At 46.2% G+C, this 16,908-nt stretch overlaps 1 protein-coding gene across 1 annotated transcript in view; it reads right to left on the bottom strand.

Annotated features, from left to right (window-relative positions):
• Window positions 1–3,319: 3,319 nt before the first annotated feature.
• FAM163B (family with sequence similarity 163 member B) overlaps window positions 3,320–16,908 on the bottom strand; it is a 73,675-nt gene continuing 60,086 nt past the window's right edge. Inside the window, exons 2-3 of the mRNA XM_056538871.1 lie at window positions 6,102–6,217; window positions 3,320–5,422 (exon numbers count right to left, since the gene is read on the bottom strand). Coding sequence (XP_056394846.1) covers window positions 5,036–5,422; window positions 6,102–6,194 — 480 coding nt within the window. The 5' untranslated portion in view covers window positions 6,195–6,217 and the 3' untranslated portion in view covers window positions 3,320–5,035. The remainder of the gene's footprint in view (window positions 5,423–6,101; window positions 6,218–16,908) is intronic.

The raw sequence follows: 16,908 nt of genomic DNA on the forward strand, positions 1-16,908 counted from the left end.
CTCATACTCAGTGGTTTACTTTTATGATCAAATGTTCATAAGATCTACAAAAAATTCAGATACAATAAAAAAGTAAGACATTGTCACAACCAGAAAACTTCCCTTCTTACACTACACACATGGACACGGACCAATTGGGAAGACATATTTGAGGTACGTCCGGCCGGCCGGCCTTCGACCCTTTGTTATGGGCTTCTCAGGGGAGATTTATCAAAACCTGTCCAGAAGAAAAGTTGCCCATAGCAACGAATCAGATCGCTTCTTTCATTTTTAACAAGGCCTCTGCAAAATGAAAGAAGCGATCTGATTGGTTGCTATGGGCAACTGGTCAACTTTTCATCTAGACAGGTTTTGATAAATCTCCCCCATTGACCTTCTTTACCACAGCTGGGCCCATTTGGAAGAGGCTGCCCAAATCAAGCTTGCCCCATTGCCCTATACAGAAGAGCAAGAGGGTTCATAGCAGGAGGGTTGTCAACAAACATTGGGCCGGAATCAGCACCGGCAGGGGGCACCATTTGGTTTGCTTCTATTTACGTTCCTGTCAATGGAAAGTGTCATAAAAGTTCCCCATAGGGATGACTAAGCTGGCATCGCCTTTCACCTGACAGACATCACGGTCCGGACTCCATGTACCGGGGCTCTGTTATATTATAGATGAAGCTGGTAATTCTGCTCCACAGAGTTGTACTGAAGTGTAACTAGAGATTACCATGCGGGGAAGGATGACTGACCTACAATGACAAACAGGCCCCTTACTTAAGGCAAAGCTGGCCATAGGCCTAACACAGCTATCCGGACAATAATCCACTTCAGAGCAGAGAGGGCCAGTTATTTCTAGTCAGATAAGTGGCTACTGAACACCACCGATGCCGCTTATCTCAAGGAAATGGAGAAATCATGGTCTACTTAAACTAACATATTGCAGGCACCCAGATATCCAGGCCCCGGACCTGCTGTGTTGTAGGGGCCGTACTGTTTGAGGCAAGGGTACTCCACTGCCCCAGCGTTCGAAACATTTAGTTCCGAACGCTGGGTGCGGGCTTCGGTGGTCGTCATGCCCCCCGTGACGGCCACCACACCCCCTCCCATAGACTTGCATTGAGGGGGCATGCCGTGACGCCACGAGGGGCGTGGCGACCCCCGAAGCCCGCACCCACCTTCCGGAACTAAATGTGTCGAACGCTGGGGCAGTGGAGTACCCTTTAAAGGGCATGTTCACCTTAAAAGACAAGATATAGCATATATTTGTGAACACTTTATTTCCTTTTCCGCACAGTATATCACTTGTGAGAGCACAACTTTATGCTCCAGAGCTGCTTTTCCGCATACAATAGGGGATCGGTTGTTTCATATCTAACTGGAAGTTCTCAGCATTGGAGATAAGGCAGATTAAAGGGTGATAATGGGGGTGGTGGGGGGGGGGAAGGGACTCGTTCACACTAACCACAATTCATAAGCAATTATTCCTGCCATCCCTTTCTGACAACACTATTATGGTCTGGAATATTTTTATAAACTATATACAGGGAATTCCTTTATGATGGCCATACACAGAAATTAGCTGCTGATCAAACTTTGATCCCCCAATACACATGCATGCTCAGCCTGGCCAAGCATACATGTGTTCTGAATTGGCACAGGGGGAAAAGCCACTTGTAGTCCGCTCAGGCGGTGGCTTATCTCCCCAAGAACATGGGATTGGGCAATTAAAATTGAACATGCCCGATCCTTCAATCCAAGATACTCCTTGCATTTGGAAAACTTTCAGACTCTTTCAATTTTTTCCTTTTTTTTGTAGTTTTTTTCATATTCAAAAGTTTATTGAGATATAAAGAATAACTCAGGGTACAGAAAATAAAACAGGGCAAGAGAAAACAAGGGCTTAAGAAGCAGCCTCATAATTAGGAACAAACACAATTTTTTATTTTATTATGTTGCGGCCTTGTTCTAAAATAAAAAAAAATTTAAATTCAGGTTTTCCACCATCATTCTGCCCTCAATACCCCATAAACACAAAAGTGAAAACAGAATTTTAGATACTTCTAATTTATTTCTCTAAACAAAAAAACAAAAAAACAAAAAAGAGAAACTAAAGTATTCCCTTTGCTATGACACTTAAAATTTAGTTCTGGCTCCTCCCATTTCTCTTATCATCTCTGAGATGTTTCTCCACCTTGGTTGGACTCACCGGTGGTAAATTCATCTGAATGGACAGCATTTGGGAAGTCACAGCCCTGTCTATATAGGGTCTCACAGGTGACAATATATATCAGAGCAAAAACCAAGACATGAGGGGGAAAAGAACTGCCTGTAGAGATCAGAGACAAGATTGTGTGGAGGTACAGTTCTGGAGAAATGTGTAAAAATATTTCAGCTGCACTGAAAGTTCCCAAAAGAACAGTGGCCTCCATAATTCTTATATGGAAGAAGTTTGGAACAACAAGGACTCTTCCTAAAGCTGCTCACCAAACTTAATATTTTGGGGGAGCTTAGCCTTGGTAATACAGATGACCGAGAACACAATGGTTACTGAAGCTTCTCTTCAATAAAAGACACATGAAATCTGTCTGGAGTTTGTAACAAAAAGCCGACTGTGAGAAACAAGATTCTCTGGTCTAGGGAAACCACAATTGAACTTTCTGGCCTCAAATCTAAGCATCATATCTGGAGGAAACCAGGCCCTGCCCATCACCTGCCCAATACCATCCCTACAGTGAAGTATGGTGGGGGCAGCATCATGATTGGAGGAAACTAGGCACTGCCCATCACCTGCCCAATACCATCCCTGCAGTGATCATGGTGGGGGCAGCATCATGATTGGAGGAAACTAGGCACTGCCCATCACCTGCCCAATACCATCCCTACAGTGATCATGGTGGGGGCAGCATCATGTCTGGGGGAAACCAGGCACTGCCCATCACCTGCCCAATACCATCCCTACAGTGATCATGGTGGGGGCAGCATCATGTCTGGAGGAAACCAGGCACTGCCCATCACCTGCCCAATACCATCCCTACAGTGATCATGGTGGGGGCAGCATCATGTCTGGAGGAAACCAGGCACTGCCCATCACCTGCCCAATACCATCCCTACAGTGATCATGGTGGGGGCAGCATCATGTCTGGAGGAAACCAGGCACTGCCCATCACCTGCCCAATACCATCCCTACAGTGATCATGGTGGGGGCAGCATCATGTCTGGAGGAAACCAGGTACTGCCCATCACCTGCCCAATACCATCCCTACAGTGATCATGGTGGGGGCAGCATCATGTCTGGGGGAAACCAGGCACTGCCCATCACCTGCCCAATACCATCCCTACAGTGATCATGGTGGGGGCAGCATCATGTCTGGAGGAAACCAGGCACTGCCCATCACCTGCCCAATACCATCCCTACAGTGATCATGGTGGGGGCAGCATCATGTCTGGGGGAAACCAGGCACTGCCCATCACCTGCCCAATACCATCCCTACAGTGATCATGGTGGGGGCAGCATCATGTCTGGAGGAAACCAGGCACTGCCCATCACCTGCCCAATACCATCTCTACAGTGATCATGGTGGGGCAGCATCATGTCTGTAGGAAACCAGGCACTGCCCAATACCATCCCTACAGTGATCATGGTGGGGGCAGCATCATGTCTGTAGGAAACCAGGCACTGCCCAATACCATCCCTACAGTGATCATGGTGGGGGCAGCATCATGTCTGGGGGGGAACCGGGAGACTGGTCAGAACTGAGGAAAAGTTGAACGAGCAAAGTACAGATACTATGCATAGCAAAATGGCAGAAGATCCCCAAATCCATCCAGGTGTATAAACCTTATGGCCTCATCCCCAAGAAGATTGGAGGCTGTGATCCCTGCCAAAGAGGCTTCACCTAAGTCCTGAGTAAGGGGTTTGAATACTTGTGTCCATGTGAAATGTTAGTTTTTCCTTTTTAATAAATTCGCAAAAAATTCCCCAATTCTGTTTCTCCTTTCTCATTATGGGGTATTGAGTGAAGAATAATGGGGGAAACTGGGATTCTGTTGGTACTAGAAAAAGTCCGCAACATCGCAAGGTAACAAAATGTTAAATAAGTGGAAGGGTCTGAAGACTTTCCGAATGCCCTGTATGCTGGTGGGGGTAGCAGCATATTTTATGTTCTGGACACTTTTTATACTTTTCTACGACCATTTGATCATCCAGAACATTTGATAATTCAGGTGGTGGTGATACCGGATTAAAGGAATGTCGCTGTATACAGATTTCAGCAGATACATAGACACCTATAGAGTCTAAAAAAAAATTCTGACGTATGGATATAACTTAAGTAGCATGTTATGGCTGGGAGGAGCCTTCCAAAAATGTATGTGCCCCCTTTTTTTCTGTGCAAATTTTCTTAATTCTATCTCTGACCTGTAGGTAGCGCCTATTGCTCTTGCGCCTTACAAAAAGTCCCCTCCTTCTCCACGTCCCCATTGCATAAATATCTAGTCACTATTCCCGTCCCGGTGACCGCATCCAAGTGGCACAAAAAATGTCTGTGACAATATTTTGACATCATGTCCCCTTTTGTCACACGTAAAAAGTACAACACACAGCATGTCATTAAATATAGGGTACAAATAAAGTTTTGTTGAAAAAAAAAATTCAATACTGCGGCAGGGACTTAGTGCCACCATTTTTTTTTTTTTTTGCTTACTGTGACGTATTATATACTTCTATCAGGTCTAAATACATTCATTGTTAAAAAAAAAAAAAAAAAACACTCTTTGCCGATACTTCTCATCGGTGGCGAGACTGAAGCATGGACGGGGAAAAAAACTGTTGTACTGTGCGTTTCACGTCTTAAAGGGTATTTTTTGCACAATATCAACCACAAGAGGGAGACAAAGTTTTCCAAAAATTTTTCATGGTTTCAGAAAAAAGGAATAGAGAAGAAAACAGATGGCGGTGATGATGATGTATAGGGAGGTGGTACCGAGCAAAGCCAAACATGCCGAGGACAGGAGAGGGGGCGGCGTCCGGCCAGGAGGTGGCGCTCCGCCCTCATACATCCGTGCTGATACTGCGGCTCCGGGAAAAAGCCTCCCTCATAGCAGACAGGCGGTTGGGGTTGAGCATCTGCAAATTGCTCAGGTTAACCGGCAGTTCGATTTCTTCCTGGCTGATCGCTTTGTAGGTGATGCGGTCGCCGCCATTTCGGATTTCGTCCGGTGGGTGCAGGAGGAAAGCCGGCGGTTCATTGTGGGAGCAGCCCTGGCACACGCTCCTGCAGTGCTGCGAATGCTTCTTGTTGTAGGGGGAGGCGTAGATGGACGGGCCGTTGGCTAACACTACATTCCGGTTGCAATGTACCGGTGGGAATCGGGAATGGACGGCAAAGTCTGGCTCTTCCTCATCCTCTTCCGAGTCCTCCTTCTTGCAGCAGTAATACTGAGAGAATGAAATACGACAGAATCAATAACTTTACTTAACATTTCCACATTGTAAAGGAACAGTCTACAGCAGTGGTCTCAAACTGTGGCCCTCCAGATGTTGCAAAACTACTACTCCCAGCATGCCCAGACAACCGATGGCTGTCTGGGCATGCTGGGAGTTGAAGTTTTGCAACATTTGGAGGGCCAAAGTTTGAGACCACTGGTCTACAGTGTTTCCAGGAAATGTAACTCAGGATCAGTACAGGATAAGTAATGTAATGTATGTACACAGTGACCTCACCAGCAGAATAGTGAGTACAGCTCTGGAGTATAATACAGGATATAACTCAGGATCAGTACAGGATAAGTAATATATGTACACAGTGACCCCACCAGCAGAATAGGGAGTACAGCTCTGGAGTATAATACAGGATATAACTCGGGATCAGTACAGGATAAGTAATGTAATGTATATACACAGTGATCTCACCAGCAGAATAGACAGTGATCTCACCAGCAGAATAGTGAGTACAGCTCTGGAGTATAGTACAGGATATAACTCAGGATCAGTACAGGATAAGTAATGTAATGTATGTACACAGTGACCCCACCAGCAGAATAGTGAGTACAGCTCTGAAGTATAACAGAGGAGAAGTAATGTATGTACAAAGTGACACAATCCCAAACCTACTTACTTGTAGCCGGCAATAGCAGAGAACTGCAATAATACAGAGAAGGATAACAGTCGCTAATATTCCACCGGTGATGACCACAGTCCCGGCTGTCATTCGACCGTCTCTCCATTAACCACCTAAAAGATAGAAAGACATTGTTAATAGAGGACGATTCATAAGACACAAGGCCACACAGTGTCCGGACAAAGTGTTCATATCTTGATGGCATTGCTATAACTTCTTCTTAACCAAGTTAAATCCATAAGTATGGTCAACCGGCTATAAACTTCTCTATTATAAGAAATTGCTTTATCATTGTTTTATCATTATTAGCTATTGTGGTTGGCATTTCAAAAGTCCAAGGTTATGAACATCTTTAAAAGCATTTTTTTTTATTCCTGTATTCTACTTATTTTGATGAAAAAACAACACTTTCCCCATAGGTTTTTATGAAACATTTTGCTCCATTTCCTTATGCAGCCTGCATATTTTCACATACATTGCAGGCTGCTCTCTCCTGTTCAAAAAGAAAGTTCTCAGTCTCCAGGCTATCTGTTCCTTCTCTTTTTTTTCTGCTTACATAGTACCTTGTAAACCCAGTGCCTTAAAGAGATACTCCGCCCCTAGACATCTTATCCTCTATGCAAAGGCTACGGGATAAGATGACTGGTCGCGGGGGTCCATCCACTGGGACCTCCGAGATATATTCAGAACGCTGGGTTTGGGCAGCCATGGCGTCACGTCACGCCCCCTCATGACAGCATGCCACACCTACTCCATTCATGTCTGTGGGAGGGGGCGTGATGGCCGTCACGCCCCATTCCACAGACATGAATGGAGGGAGCGTGGAATGACATTGTGAGGGGGCTCCGGGTGCCTGCATGGAGATCGTGGGGGTCCCAGCAAACCCCGGAACCCCGTGATCAGACATCTTATCCCTGTGTATCTATCATCATCTCATATCTAGCTATCATCTATCTATCTCATATCTATCTATCTATCTATCTATCTCTATCTATCATATCTATCTCCTATCTATCTCATATCTATCTATCTATCTCATATCTATCTCATAGCTATCTATCTCATATCTATCTATCTATCTATCTATCACATATCTATTCTATTCATTCTGACCCCCTATCTCCATCCCTTACTACAGCGCCACTATTTTTATCCAGCATTTCTTGCTTAGCCTATGGTGGTTCATGTGCCCTGTTAGTGATTTCCTCTAGGGGGCGCCATCAGGTGATGTTGCCTTGGCCTGGGTATTAAGATACAGGGTTAGGAAGCAAGCTAAGGGTCCTTTTAGATGTCCAGACAATGGCTCGATATAAGGGCCGACTGACTGCATCCAAGCTGTTTGGTGTTTGCTGATCCCCGATGGCTTGTGCTGCTGATATTTATGTCCACGTTTGGATTTTCGGTCTTTGCCCCAAGTGTAGGAAGACCCAGCTATGATTCCTCCTGTCTTCCCGGACTCTACGAATCCGTCATTGAGCCATTTCGATTACAAGGAATACTCTAAGAATGACACGTACACCCCGCCTTATATATGACAAATGTAACCTCATTCCCTGTAATGGTAGGAACAGACCAATAATAAAGGTGACCTTGAGAATGGAAGGACATCTCTATACAAATTGTTAGAACTGGATGACATGACAACCCTTGACCTTCTTGACTTGAAGGTCAGAGGTTAAAGATGCCATTTCATCAAGATGACACCTAGTAAATGTTATATACGGGTGCAATGAACAGCTTCCATTTCATCAATCTGCAGGACTACCATGAAGAAAGACAACTAAGGGGCCGCTCGACCCCCCTGTTATTTGAAGGGGCAATATTGGTATAGGAGCAACCTAATAAAGTCTATAAATTCAGCTCATGAATACAAATTTCATAGAAGACTACGGGGAGCAAGTGTCAAAGGGATTGGCTGCCAGAATATGTGGTATTACATGGCGGCAAATAGAATAAGGGACTTTTCATGTAGCCATATAGGGCATATGGTCAGGTTTTGCCTCTATGGTCACATTCATAGACGCTGGCGTCCCTAAAGGCCAACCCAACTCTTGTCCACTAATCTACTAGAGGATCCTCCAGTGGGTTCAGAATATGATCTGACAATAGGCTCCAAAGGTCCAATAGAACCATCGAACAATAGTGTGCACTGTGCTACGATTTGCATCCAAAGTCTTAAAGTATGAATACATATGTACAGAGATCCCTCAACTAACAATGGCCTCAGGTTACAATATATCGGTCTTTTCTGGACCGTTGTAACTTTAAACCAGACTTACCATACAATGTACAGGCAGTCCAGATCTGTGATACCTGTCAATGGCCAGAAGAACTGACCAATCAGAATGGACATTTCACTGGTAAAATCCCTGTATTACTGAAGTGTATGCACTGACTGGTGTCTGGGAGTGCCCCCTACAGTACAGGGAGGTATTACATGTTCTGTACTACTCTTTAACTGTATTACTGAAGTGTATGCACTGACTGGTGTCTGGTAGTGCCCCCTACAGTACAAGGAGGTATTACATGTTCTGTACTCTTTACCTGTATTACTGAAGTGTATGCACTGACTGGTGTCTGGTAGCGCCCCCTACAGTACAGGGAGGTATTACATGTTCTGTACTACTCTTTAACTGTATTACTGAAGTGTGTGCACTGACTGGTGTCTGGTAGCGCCCCCTACAGTACAGGGAGGTATTACATGTTCTTTACTACTCTTTACCTGTATTACTGAAGTGTATGCACTGACTGGTGTCTGGTAGCGCTCCCTACAGTACAGGGAGGTATTACATGTTCTGTACTACTCTTTACCTGTATTACTGAAGTGCATGCACTGACTGGTGTCTGGTAGCACCCCCTACAGTACAGGCAGGTATTACATGTTCTGTACTTTTTACCTGTATTACTGAAGTGCATGCACTGACTGGTGTCTGGTAGCGCCCCCTACAGTACAGGGTGGTATTACATGTTCTGTACTCTTTACCTGTCCCAGGGTTAGCTGCTCCTTTGGACACCAGGTGAGGGCGGCTCCATGTTACTTTTTTAGGACACTGTGTACTGTACAGGACCCTGAAGAAGCTCCTGTCCTCTACATAGACAGTGATTTACAGCTCCCAGCAGATCTTTATTACTTTTATATGTAAGGATTTGCTTTATCTATATTAGTTATCTACTTATTTTTCTTTAATCCTCACTTTTTCCTATTTTTGGATGATATTTGGGGGGCTTCAGAACCAATTACCAGGTCTCCATAGAGTTATGGTCCCAACATACAATGGTTTCACCATACAATGGTCATCCTGGAACCAATTAATATTTTAACTTGAGGGACCACTGTGTATAGAGGTTACCGGTAATTGACTTTTGTTCTTTTCTCCTATCATAGCAAAAAAAAATTGAGAAAAATGTGCTAAATTTTTCTATTGTAAGGTAATGGAAAACATATCTTTGCACAAATTCTTAGTCCGATCTCTTCTGTATAATAGCTCACAGTAACGTCTTAAGCCTAAAACAAGACATCAACTCATCTGCCAGAAGAACATGCCCCTGGGGGAAGCAACTGGATGCTTCTCCTTATGATGAATGCTTTCCTGCGCGTCCACTGGCTCCGTCCATGCGTGATATATAGACCTCCTGCGTCACGGTGGTCCGAACCTGTTTCCTTCTCTCCATTACTCTCTTGCCAGGGCTGCGCTCAGCTTGTAATACTGGCATAGTGTGGAGAGGGAAGGACAAGATTAACCAAGCAGTCCTTGGCAACCATCAGGGAAGGTCCACATCTGCTATTATGGGAGCAGACAATGATCCCTGTGTGCAGCCTGACATCCACACACCGCCTACAATTTCTCCGCACTATTTTTAATATTAGGTTTCTGTCTGTAAACTAAAAGTGAATAAGACGTTTCTCCAGCTCTGGGGCGTCACGAACCTGAATAACGCAATCCACTCCATGTAATACTAAATGACCCCCAGATTGTATAACCATCAGCACTGATGTTATATACAAGGTCACCACAATGACGCAAGAGTATAGAGGTCCAGAGTGGTCACCTGGGGTCTCAGTCCTGTCTGTAGGCAGCTTATGGACCTCCCCTTTAAGGAGACTCTGTCAGATTTAGACTGCCGGGGTCCCTGAGTAAAACACGGCCTTATGTTTCTTTATAGCTGCCATAAATCCTATATAATCCTTGTAAATCACTGCGGACTACTGAGCGTGCACACTCAATAGACCGCCATATTCAGAGGCTGTTCCAGTCAACCTACCTGGCAGCGTTTTGTCAATAGTGGTCTCAGACAGGACGCTCCCAATCCTTTCTGCAGCTACTGCGCATGCGCCGCTTTCAGGGTTCCCTTTACCCTATACCCCCTCAGACCACCTTACATCTTGCGTGGCTGCCCAACGCACAAAATGTTGATTAACAGGGTCATAGTGACAGGGGCGTAACTATAAGGGGTGCAGAGGTAGCAGTCGCACAGGGGCCCTGATGCCCAAGGGGGCCAAAAGACACCTCTTCCCCCCCCCCACCAATAAGAAAACACCAGTATTATAGATGGCGCACATTAGATACTGGATTTTGCGTTGGGGCCCTGAAACTATAAGTAAGGGTGCATTCACACCACGTTTAGCTAATACGGTCTCCATATCAGGCGGGGAAAGGTCAAAACAGGCCACTACATATCCCCGCCGGACCCGGCTACAAAACCAGAAACGGTGCACAAATGAGTCGACCGGAGTCACTATCTGACTCCGGTCGACTCATTCAAATGAATGCTATATGGGCCGTTGGAGTGAAAAAAACTGTGACCCGTAGCGGTATGTGACCTGAGCTCTTCTCCGTGCTGATCGCTGTTAGGGGTGGGGATTAGGGTTAGGGTTTAGGATTAGGGGTTAGAATTAAGGGGTTAGGATTAGGGTTAGGATTAGGGGTTAGGATTAGGGTTAGGATTAGGGGTTAGGATTAGGGTTAGGATTAGGGGTTAGGATTAGGGTGCGTTCACACTGAGTAATTCAAGAGGAATTTACTCAAGTAATTCCTCTTGAATTCTCCGCTCCATATTAAAGGGGTACTCCGGTGCTTAGACATCTTATCCCCTATCCAAAGGATAGGGGATAAGATGCCTGATCGCGGGGGTCCTGACGCTGGGGACCCCCAGGATCTTGCACGCAGCACCCCGTTTGTAATCTTGCACGCAGCACCCCGTCTGATTACCGGCGACCACAGGGCCGGCGGCTTGTGACGTCACGCTCCGCCCCTCAATGCAAGCCTATGGGAGGGGGCGTGCTAGCTGTCACGCCCCCTCCCATAGGCTTGCATTGAGGGGCGGAGCGTGATGTCACACGGGGGCGGAGGCGGCACCGCGATCAATGCTGCACGCTATTAGCCACGGGCAGTTGTTAGAGGCCGGGCCCGACCCACTATGATGCGGGGCCACGCCGTGGCCCCACGTTATAGATCGGGAGCGGACTCATGACGTAACGTTACTGCACATCTTCTCTGCCCATTGACTTTAATGTTATTTCTGTTGTTCTGTTCACACTGCGGAAATTCTGCTAGCAGATTTCCGACGCTCAATTCCGTTCCGCTTGAAGAAAGAACATGTTCATTCTTCAAGCGGAATCCGCGAGCAGAATCCAATAGAAGTCAATGGTAAAAAAAAAAATTCTGCCCGACATCGTTTTCACGCCGAATTCGAGCGGAATTCAGAAAAGTAGATTAATTAGCCTCCTCCTTCATTCCTCTTAATTTCCGCATGCAAATTCCGCTCTAATTCCACTTGATGGAAAAGGCAACAATTTCCTGACCGAAATTATTCCTCTTGAATTCCTCAGTGTGAACGCACCCGTAGAAGTTAGGATTAGGGGTTAAGATTATGGTTAAAGGGGTTGTGCACTGCCCTGCCTTTCCGAGCTCCGCGCACAGCGTCCGGAAGTTCATTACTCCGAACGCTGTGTGCGGGCTTCCGTGTTCGCGGCTGCCGGGCGTGACGTCACGCCCGGCCCCTCGTGACGTCTCGCCCGCCCCCTCGTGACGTCTTGCCCGCCCCCTCAACGAAAGTCTATGGGAAGGAGGCACGACCGCTGTCAACCCCCTTCCCATAGACTTTGGTAGAGGGGGCGGGCGTGACTTCACGAGGGGGCGGGCGAGACGTCACGAGGGGTCAGGCGTGACATCACGCCCGGCGGCCGCGAACACGGAAGCCCGCACACAGCGTTCGGAGTAATGAACTTCCGGACGCTGTGAGCGGTGCTCCGAAAGGCAGGGCAGCGCACAACCCCTTTAAGATTAGGGTTAGGATTAGGGTTAGGATGAGGGGTTAGGATTAGGGTTAGGATTAGAGGTTAGAATTAGGATTAGGGGTTAGGATTAGGGATAGGGGTTAGGATTAGAGGTTAGGGTTAGGATTAGAGGTTAGGATTAGCGGTTAGGATTAGGGGTCAGGGTTAGAGTTAGGATTGGGGGTTAGGATTAGGGGTTAGGGTTAGGGGTCAGGGTTAGGATTAGAGGTTAGAATTAGGATTAGGGGTTAGGATAGGGGTTAGGATTAGGGATACGGGTTAGGATTAGAGGTTAGGGTTAGGATTTGCGGTTAGGATTAGTGTCAGGGTTAGGATTAGGTTTAGGATTTGCGGTTAGGATTAGGGGTTTGGGGTCAGTGTTAGGATTAGGGTTAGGAGTGGGGGTTAGGATTAGAGGTTAGAATTAGGATTAGGGGTTGGGATTAGGTTAAGGATTAGGGGTTTGGATTAGGGATAGGGACTAGGATTAGAGGTTAGGGTTAGGATTTGCGGTTAGGATTAGGGGTCAGGGTTAGGATTAGGGTTAGGATTTGCGGTTAGGATTAGGGGTTTGGGGTCAGGGTTAGGATTGGGGGTTAGGATTAGGGGTTAGGATTAGATGTTAGGTGTCAGGGTTAGGATTAGGGTTAGGAGTGGGGGTTAGGATTAGAGGTTAGAATTAGGATTAGGGGTTAGGATTAGGGGTTAGGATTAGGGCTAGGGGCTAGGATTAGAGGTTAGGGTTAGGATTTGCGGTTAGGATTAGGGGTTAGGGTTAGGATTAGGGTTAGGATTTGCGGTTAGGATTAGGGGTTTGTGGTCAGGGTTAGGATTGGGGTTTAGGATTATGGGTTAGGATTAGATGTTAGGGGTCAGGGTTAGATTTAGGGTTAGGAGTGGGGGTTAGGATTAGAGGTTAGAATTAGGATTAGGGGTTGGGATTAGGTTAAGGATTAGGGGTTAGGATTAGGGTTAGGGATTAGGTAGTGAGAGAGAGATGGCTGTAAAGCAGAAAAGGGTGTCCCTGTGCGGAGGGTCACATTCTGCCACAGGTACGCAGCTTTCTTCATTACACCGGGTCCGGCAGGGATACGGCAGCAGTCAGTTTTGACATTTCCCAGCCGGATCCGGTGACCGAATTAGCTAAATGTGGTCTGAAGAAAAAAAAAAACCTTGGAAGAAACCTCTAGGGAACCATGACTGGAGGATTGCCCTTTCCTTGGGTTTATCAGCAGTGTTTCCCAACCAGGGTGTCTCCAGCTGTTGCAAAACTACAACTCCCAGCATGCCCGGACAGCCAACGGCTGTCCGGGCATGCTGGGAGTTGTAGTTTTGCAACCGCTGGAGACATTTTGTTTGGAAAATCACTGTTTTACAGGCTTTCGAAGTATTTAACGATTCCGGAGATGACCTGGAGAAGTGGCGTGTCCCGAGAGAGAAGACACTGTCATGTAGCTACATCCGAGCAGTCGACTACGCAATGACTCCGAACAACTCATCCGTCCCCGGAGCCCTGACTTTTTATACCGCTAATATACTCATTTTGTCAGAAGCAGCAGTGAAAGAGGGGGTGACATATCCACCTGCCGGGACCAGCCAGAGTGACCTAATATCGATACCACCCGTCAGCCTAATGCAAAGTGACAGCGCTGCTGCCGGGAAGCCATCTGAAAGCTGCCAGAGCTATCTCCTAGACTCCCCAGTGACACCAGATCCCCAGGTCTACACAATGATCATTCTGGTATAAAGAGACTATGCGGCCTACGGGAAATTAACCTCAGGTTTTATAAAGAGAATTGGAGTTGTATAGGATAAGAAAAAAAAACACAACTTTTTTTTTCCCCCAGAAACAGCGCCACTCCTGTCTATAGGCCATGCCTGGTATTGCAGCTCAGTCCTATTCACTAGATTTGAGGCTGAACTGCAATACCATGAACAGCCAAGGGGAGATGGCGGCGCTATTTATGGAGGGAGCACGGTGTGAGTGGCTGGTGCAGGAATAAATTAGGGACTGTCCCCGTAAATCTGCGCTGCTCACAATACACGATGGAAATGAAAGGAAATAATACCGAATCAAGTGAATGATCTCATTTAATTTCTATTATGTCTTTCTAGTAAAATCAGCGTCTCTAGCGCCGAAATAAAAGAGGTCGTTCAGATTCGGGATTGAATTTTGTAATTACGTTTTTTTTTTCCTTCTTTTTTTTATGTGCAAAGAAACGGACGACTGCTTCCCTCTAGTGTTCAGCGGTGAGAATGCAGTCACATAATACAGGGCCAGTGTTTAGGATGAGGTATAGAATGGGGCACAACCTGTAGATTGTTGGGGTTCGGAATTTGATGTGTACATATAAGATCCAATCAACAAAGTAAAATCAGATCCAAAGGGGTTAATGAAATGTGACACTTTAATGCGTTGGAAATTTTACAATGACATCTAAAATCGAGCCCCATTTACACTGCAAAATATTTCACTTGCCATTTCTTCACACATTGAGATGCTGTGCTAGACAAAGTGCCCCCATAATTGTGATAGAAGGCGCGCATCCTTAATGACAGTGACAAAAGACAATGTATCCCATTGATGAAAATAGTCACAGTGCCCCCATAACAATAACTGCAGCCACAGTGCCCCATAACAATAACAGCAGTCACAGTGACCTCATAACAATAACTGCAGCCACAGTGCCCCATAACAATAACAGCAGTCACAGTGCCCCATAACAATAACAGCAGTCACAGTGACCTCATAACAATAACTGCAGCCACAGTGCCCCCATAACAATAACAGCAGTCACAGTGCCCCATAACAATAACAGCAGTCACAGTGACCTCATAACAATAACTGAAGCCACAGTGACCTCATAACAATAACTGCAGCCACAGTGACCTCATAACAATAACTGCAGCCACAGTGACCTCATAACAATAACAGCAGTCACAGTGCCCCATAACAATAACAGCAGCCACAGTGCCCCCATAACAATAACTGCAGCCACAGTGCCCCCATAACAATAACTGCAGCCACAGTGCCCCCATAACAATAACAGGAGTCACAGTGCCCCTATAACAATGACAGCAGTCACAGTGCCTTCATAACAATAACTGCAGCCACAGTGACCTCATAACAATATAAGCAGCCGTAGTGCCCCTATAACAATAACTGCAGCTACAGTGACCTCATAATATAAGCAGCCGCAGTGCCCCTTTAACAATGACAGCAGTCACAGTGCCTCCATAACAATAACTGCAGCCACAGTGCCCCCATAACAATAACTGCAGCCTCAATGCCCCCATAACAATAACTGCAGTCACAGTGCCCCATAACAATAACTGCAGCCACAGTGCCCCCATAACAATAACTGCAGCCTCAGTGCCCCCATAACAATAACAGGAGTCACAGTGCCCCTATAACAATGACAGCAGTCACAGTGCCTCCATAACAATAACTGCAGCCACGGTGACCTCATATCAATATAAGCAGCCGTAGTGCCCCTATAACAATGACAGCAGTCACAGTGCCTCCATAACAATAACTGCAGCCACAGTGACCTCATAATATAAGCAGCCGCAGTGCCCCTATAACAATGACAGCAGTCACAGTGCCTCCATAACAATAACTGCAGCCACAGTGACCTCATAACAATATAAGCAGCTGTAGTGCCTTTATAACAATAACAGCAGTCACAGTGCCCCTATAACAATGACAGCAGTCACAGTGCCCCCATAACAATATAAGCAGCCGTAGTGCCCCTATTACAATATAAGCAGCCTTTGTGCCCCTAGCAATAATACCAGCCACAGTGACCTCATAGCAATAACTGCAGCCACAGTGAACTCATAACAATACAAGCAGTCGTAGTGCCCCCATAACAATATAAGCAGCCGTAGTGCCCCTATTACAATATAAGCAGCCTTAGTGCCCCTAGCAATAATACCAGCCACAGTGACCTCATAGCAATAACTGCAGCCACAGTGAACTCATAACAATACAAGCAGTCGTAGTGCCCCCATAACATTATTAGCAGCCACAGTGCCTCCATAACAATAACAGCCACAGTGCTTCATAATAGCAATAATAGCAGCCACACTATCCCCATCACAGAAATAACAGCCACAGTGTCCTCATATTAGTTATAACAGCCACAGTGCCCCATAACAATAATAGCAGCCTGTTTTTGAAAGAAATTGGCTCTGGTTTTATATTCCACGATAACCCCTTTAAAGGAGTATTCCGGTACATAAAAAATTATCCCCTATCCTATGAATAGGGGATAAGTCTCAGATCACAGGGGGCCCGACAGCTGAGACCACCTGTGATCTCCCATATGGGGCCCCGGCAGTCCACAGCAAGGGGGTATGTTCGACCACTGCACGAAGCGGCAGCTGACACCCCCCCTCAATACAACTCTATGGGAGAGCTGGAGCGCTGCATTGGGCAGAAATCCAGGAAAAATTGATTTAACCCTTATCCACAGGATAGGGGATAAGCAGGTGATCACGGGTGGTTCCAACCGCTGGGACCCC

Source organism: Hyla sarda, chromosome 9 (assembly GCF_029499605.1).
Source record: "Hyla sarda isolate aHylSar1 chromosome 9, aHylSar1.hap1, whole genome shotgun sequence".
Lineage (NCBI taxonomy): Eukaryota > Metazoa > Chordata > Amphibia > Anura > Hylidae > Hyla > Hyla sarda.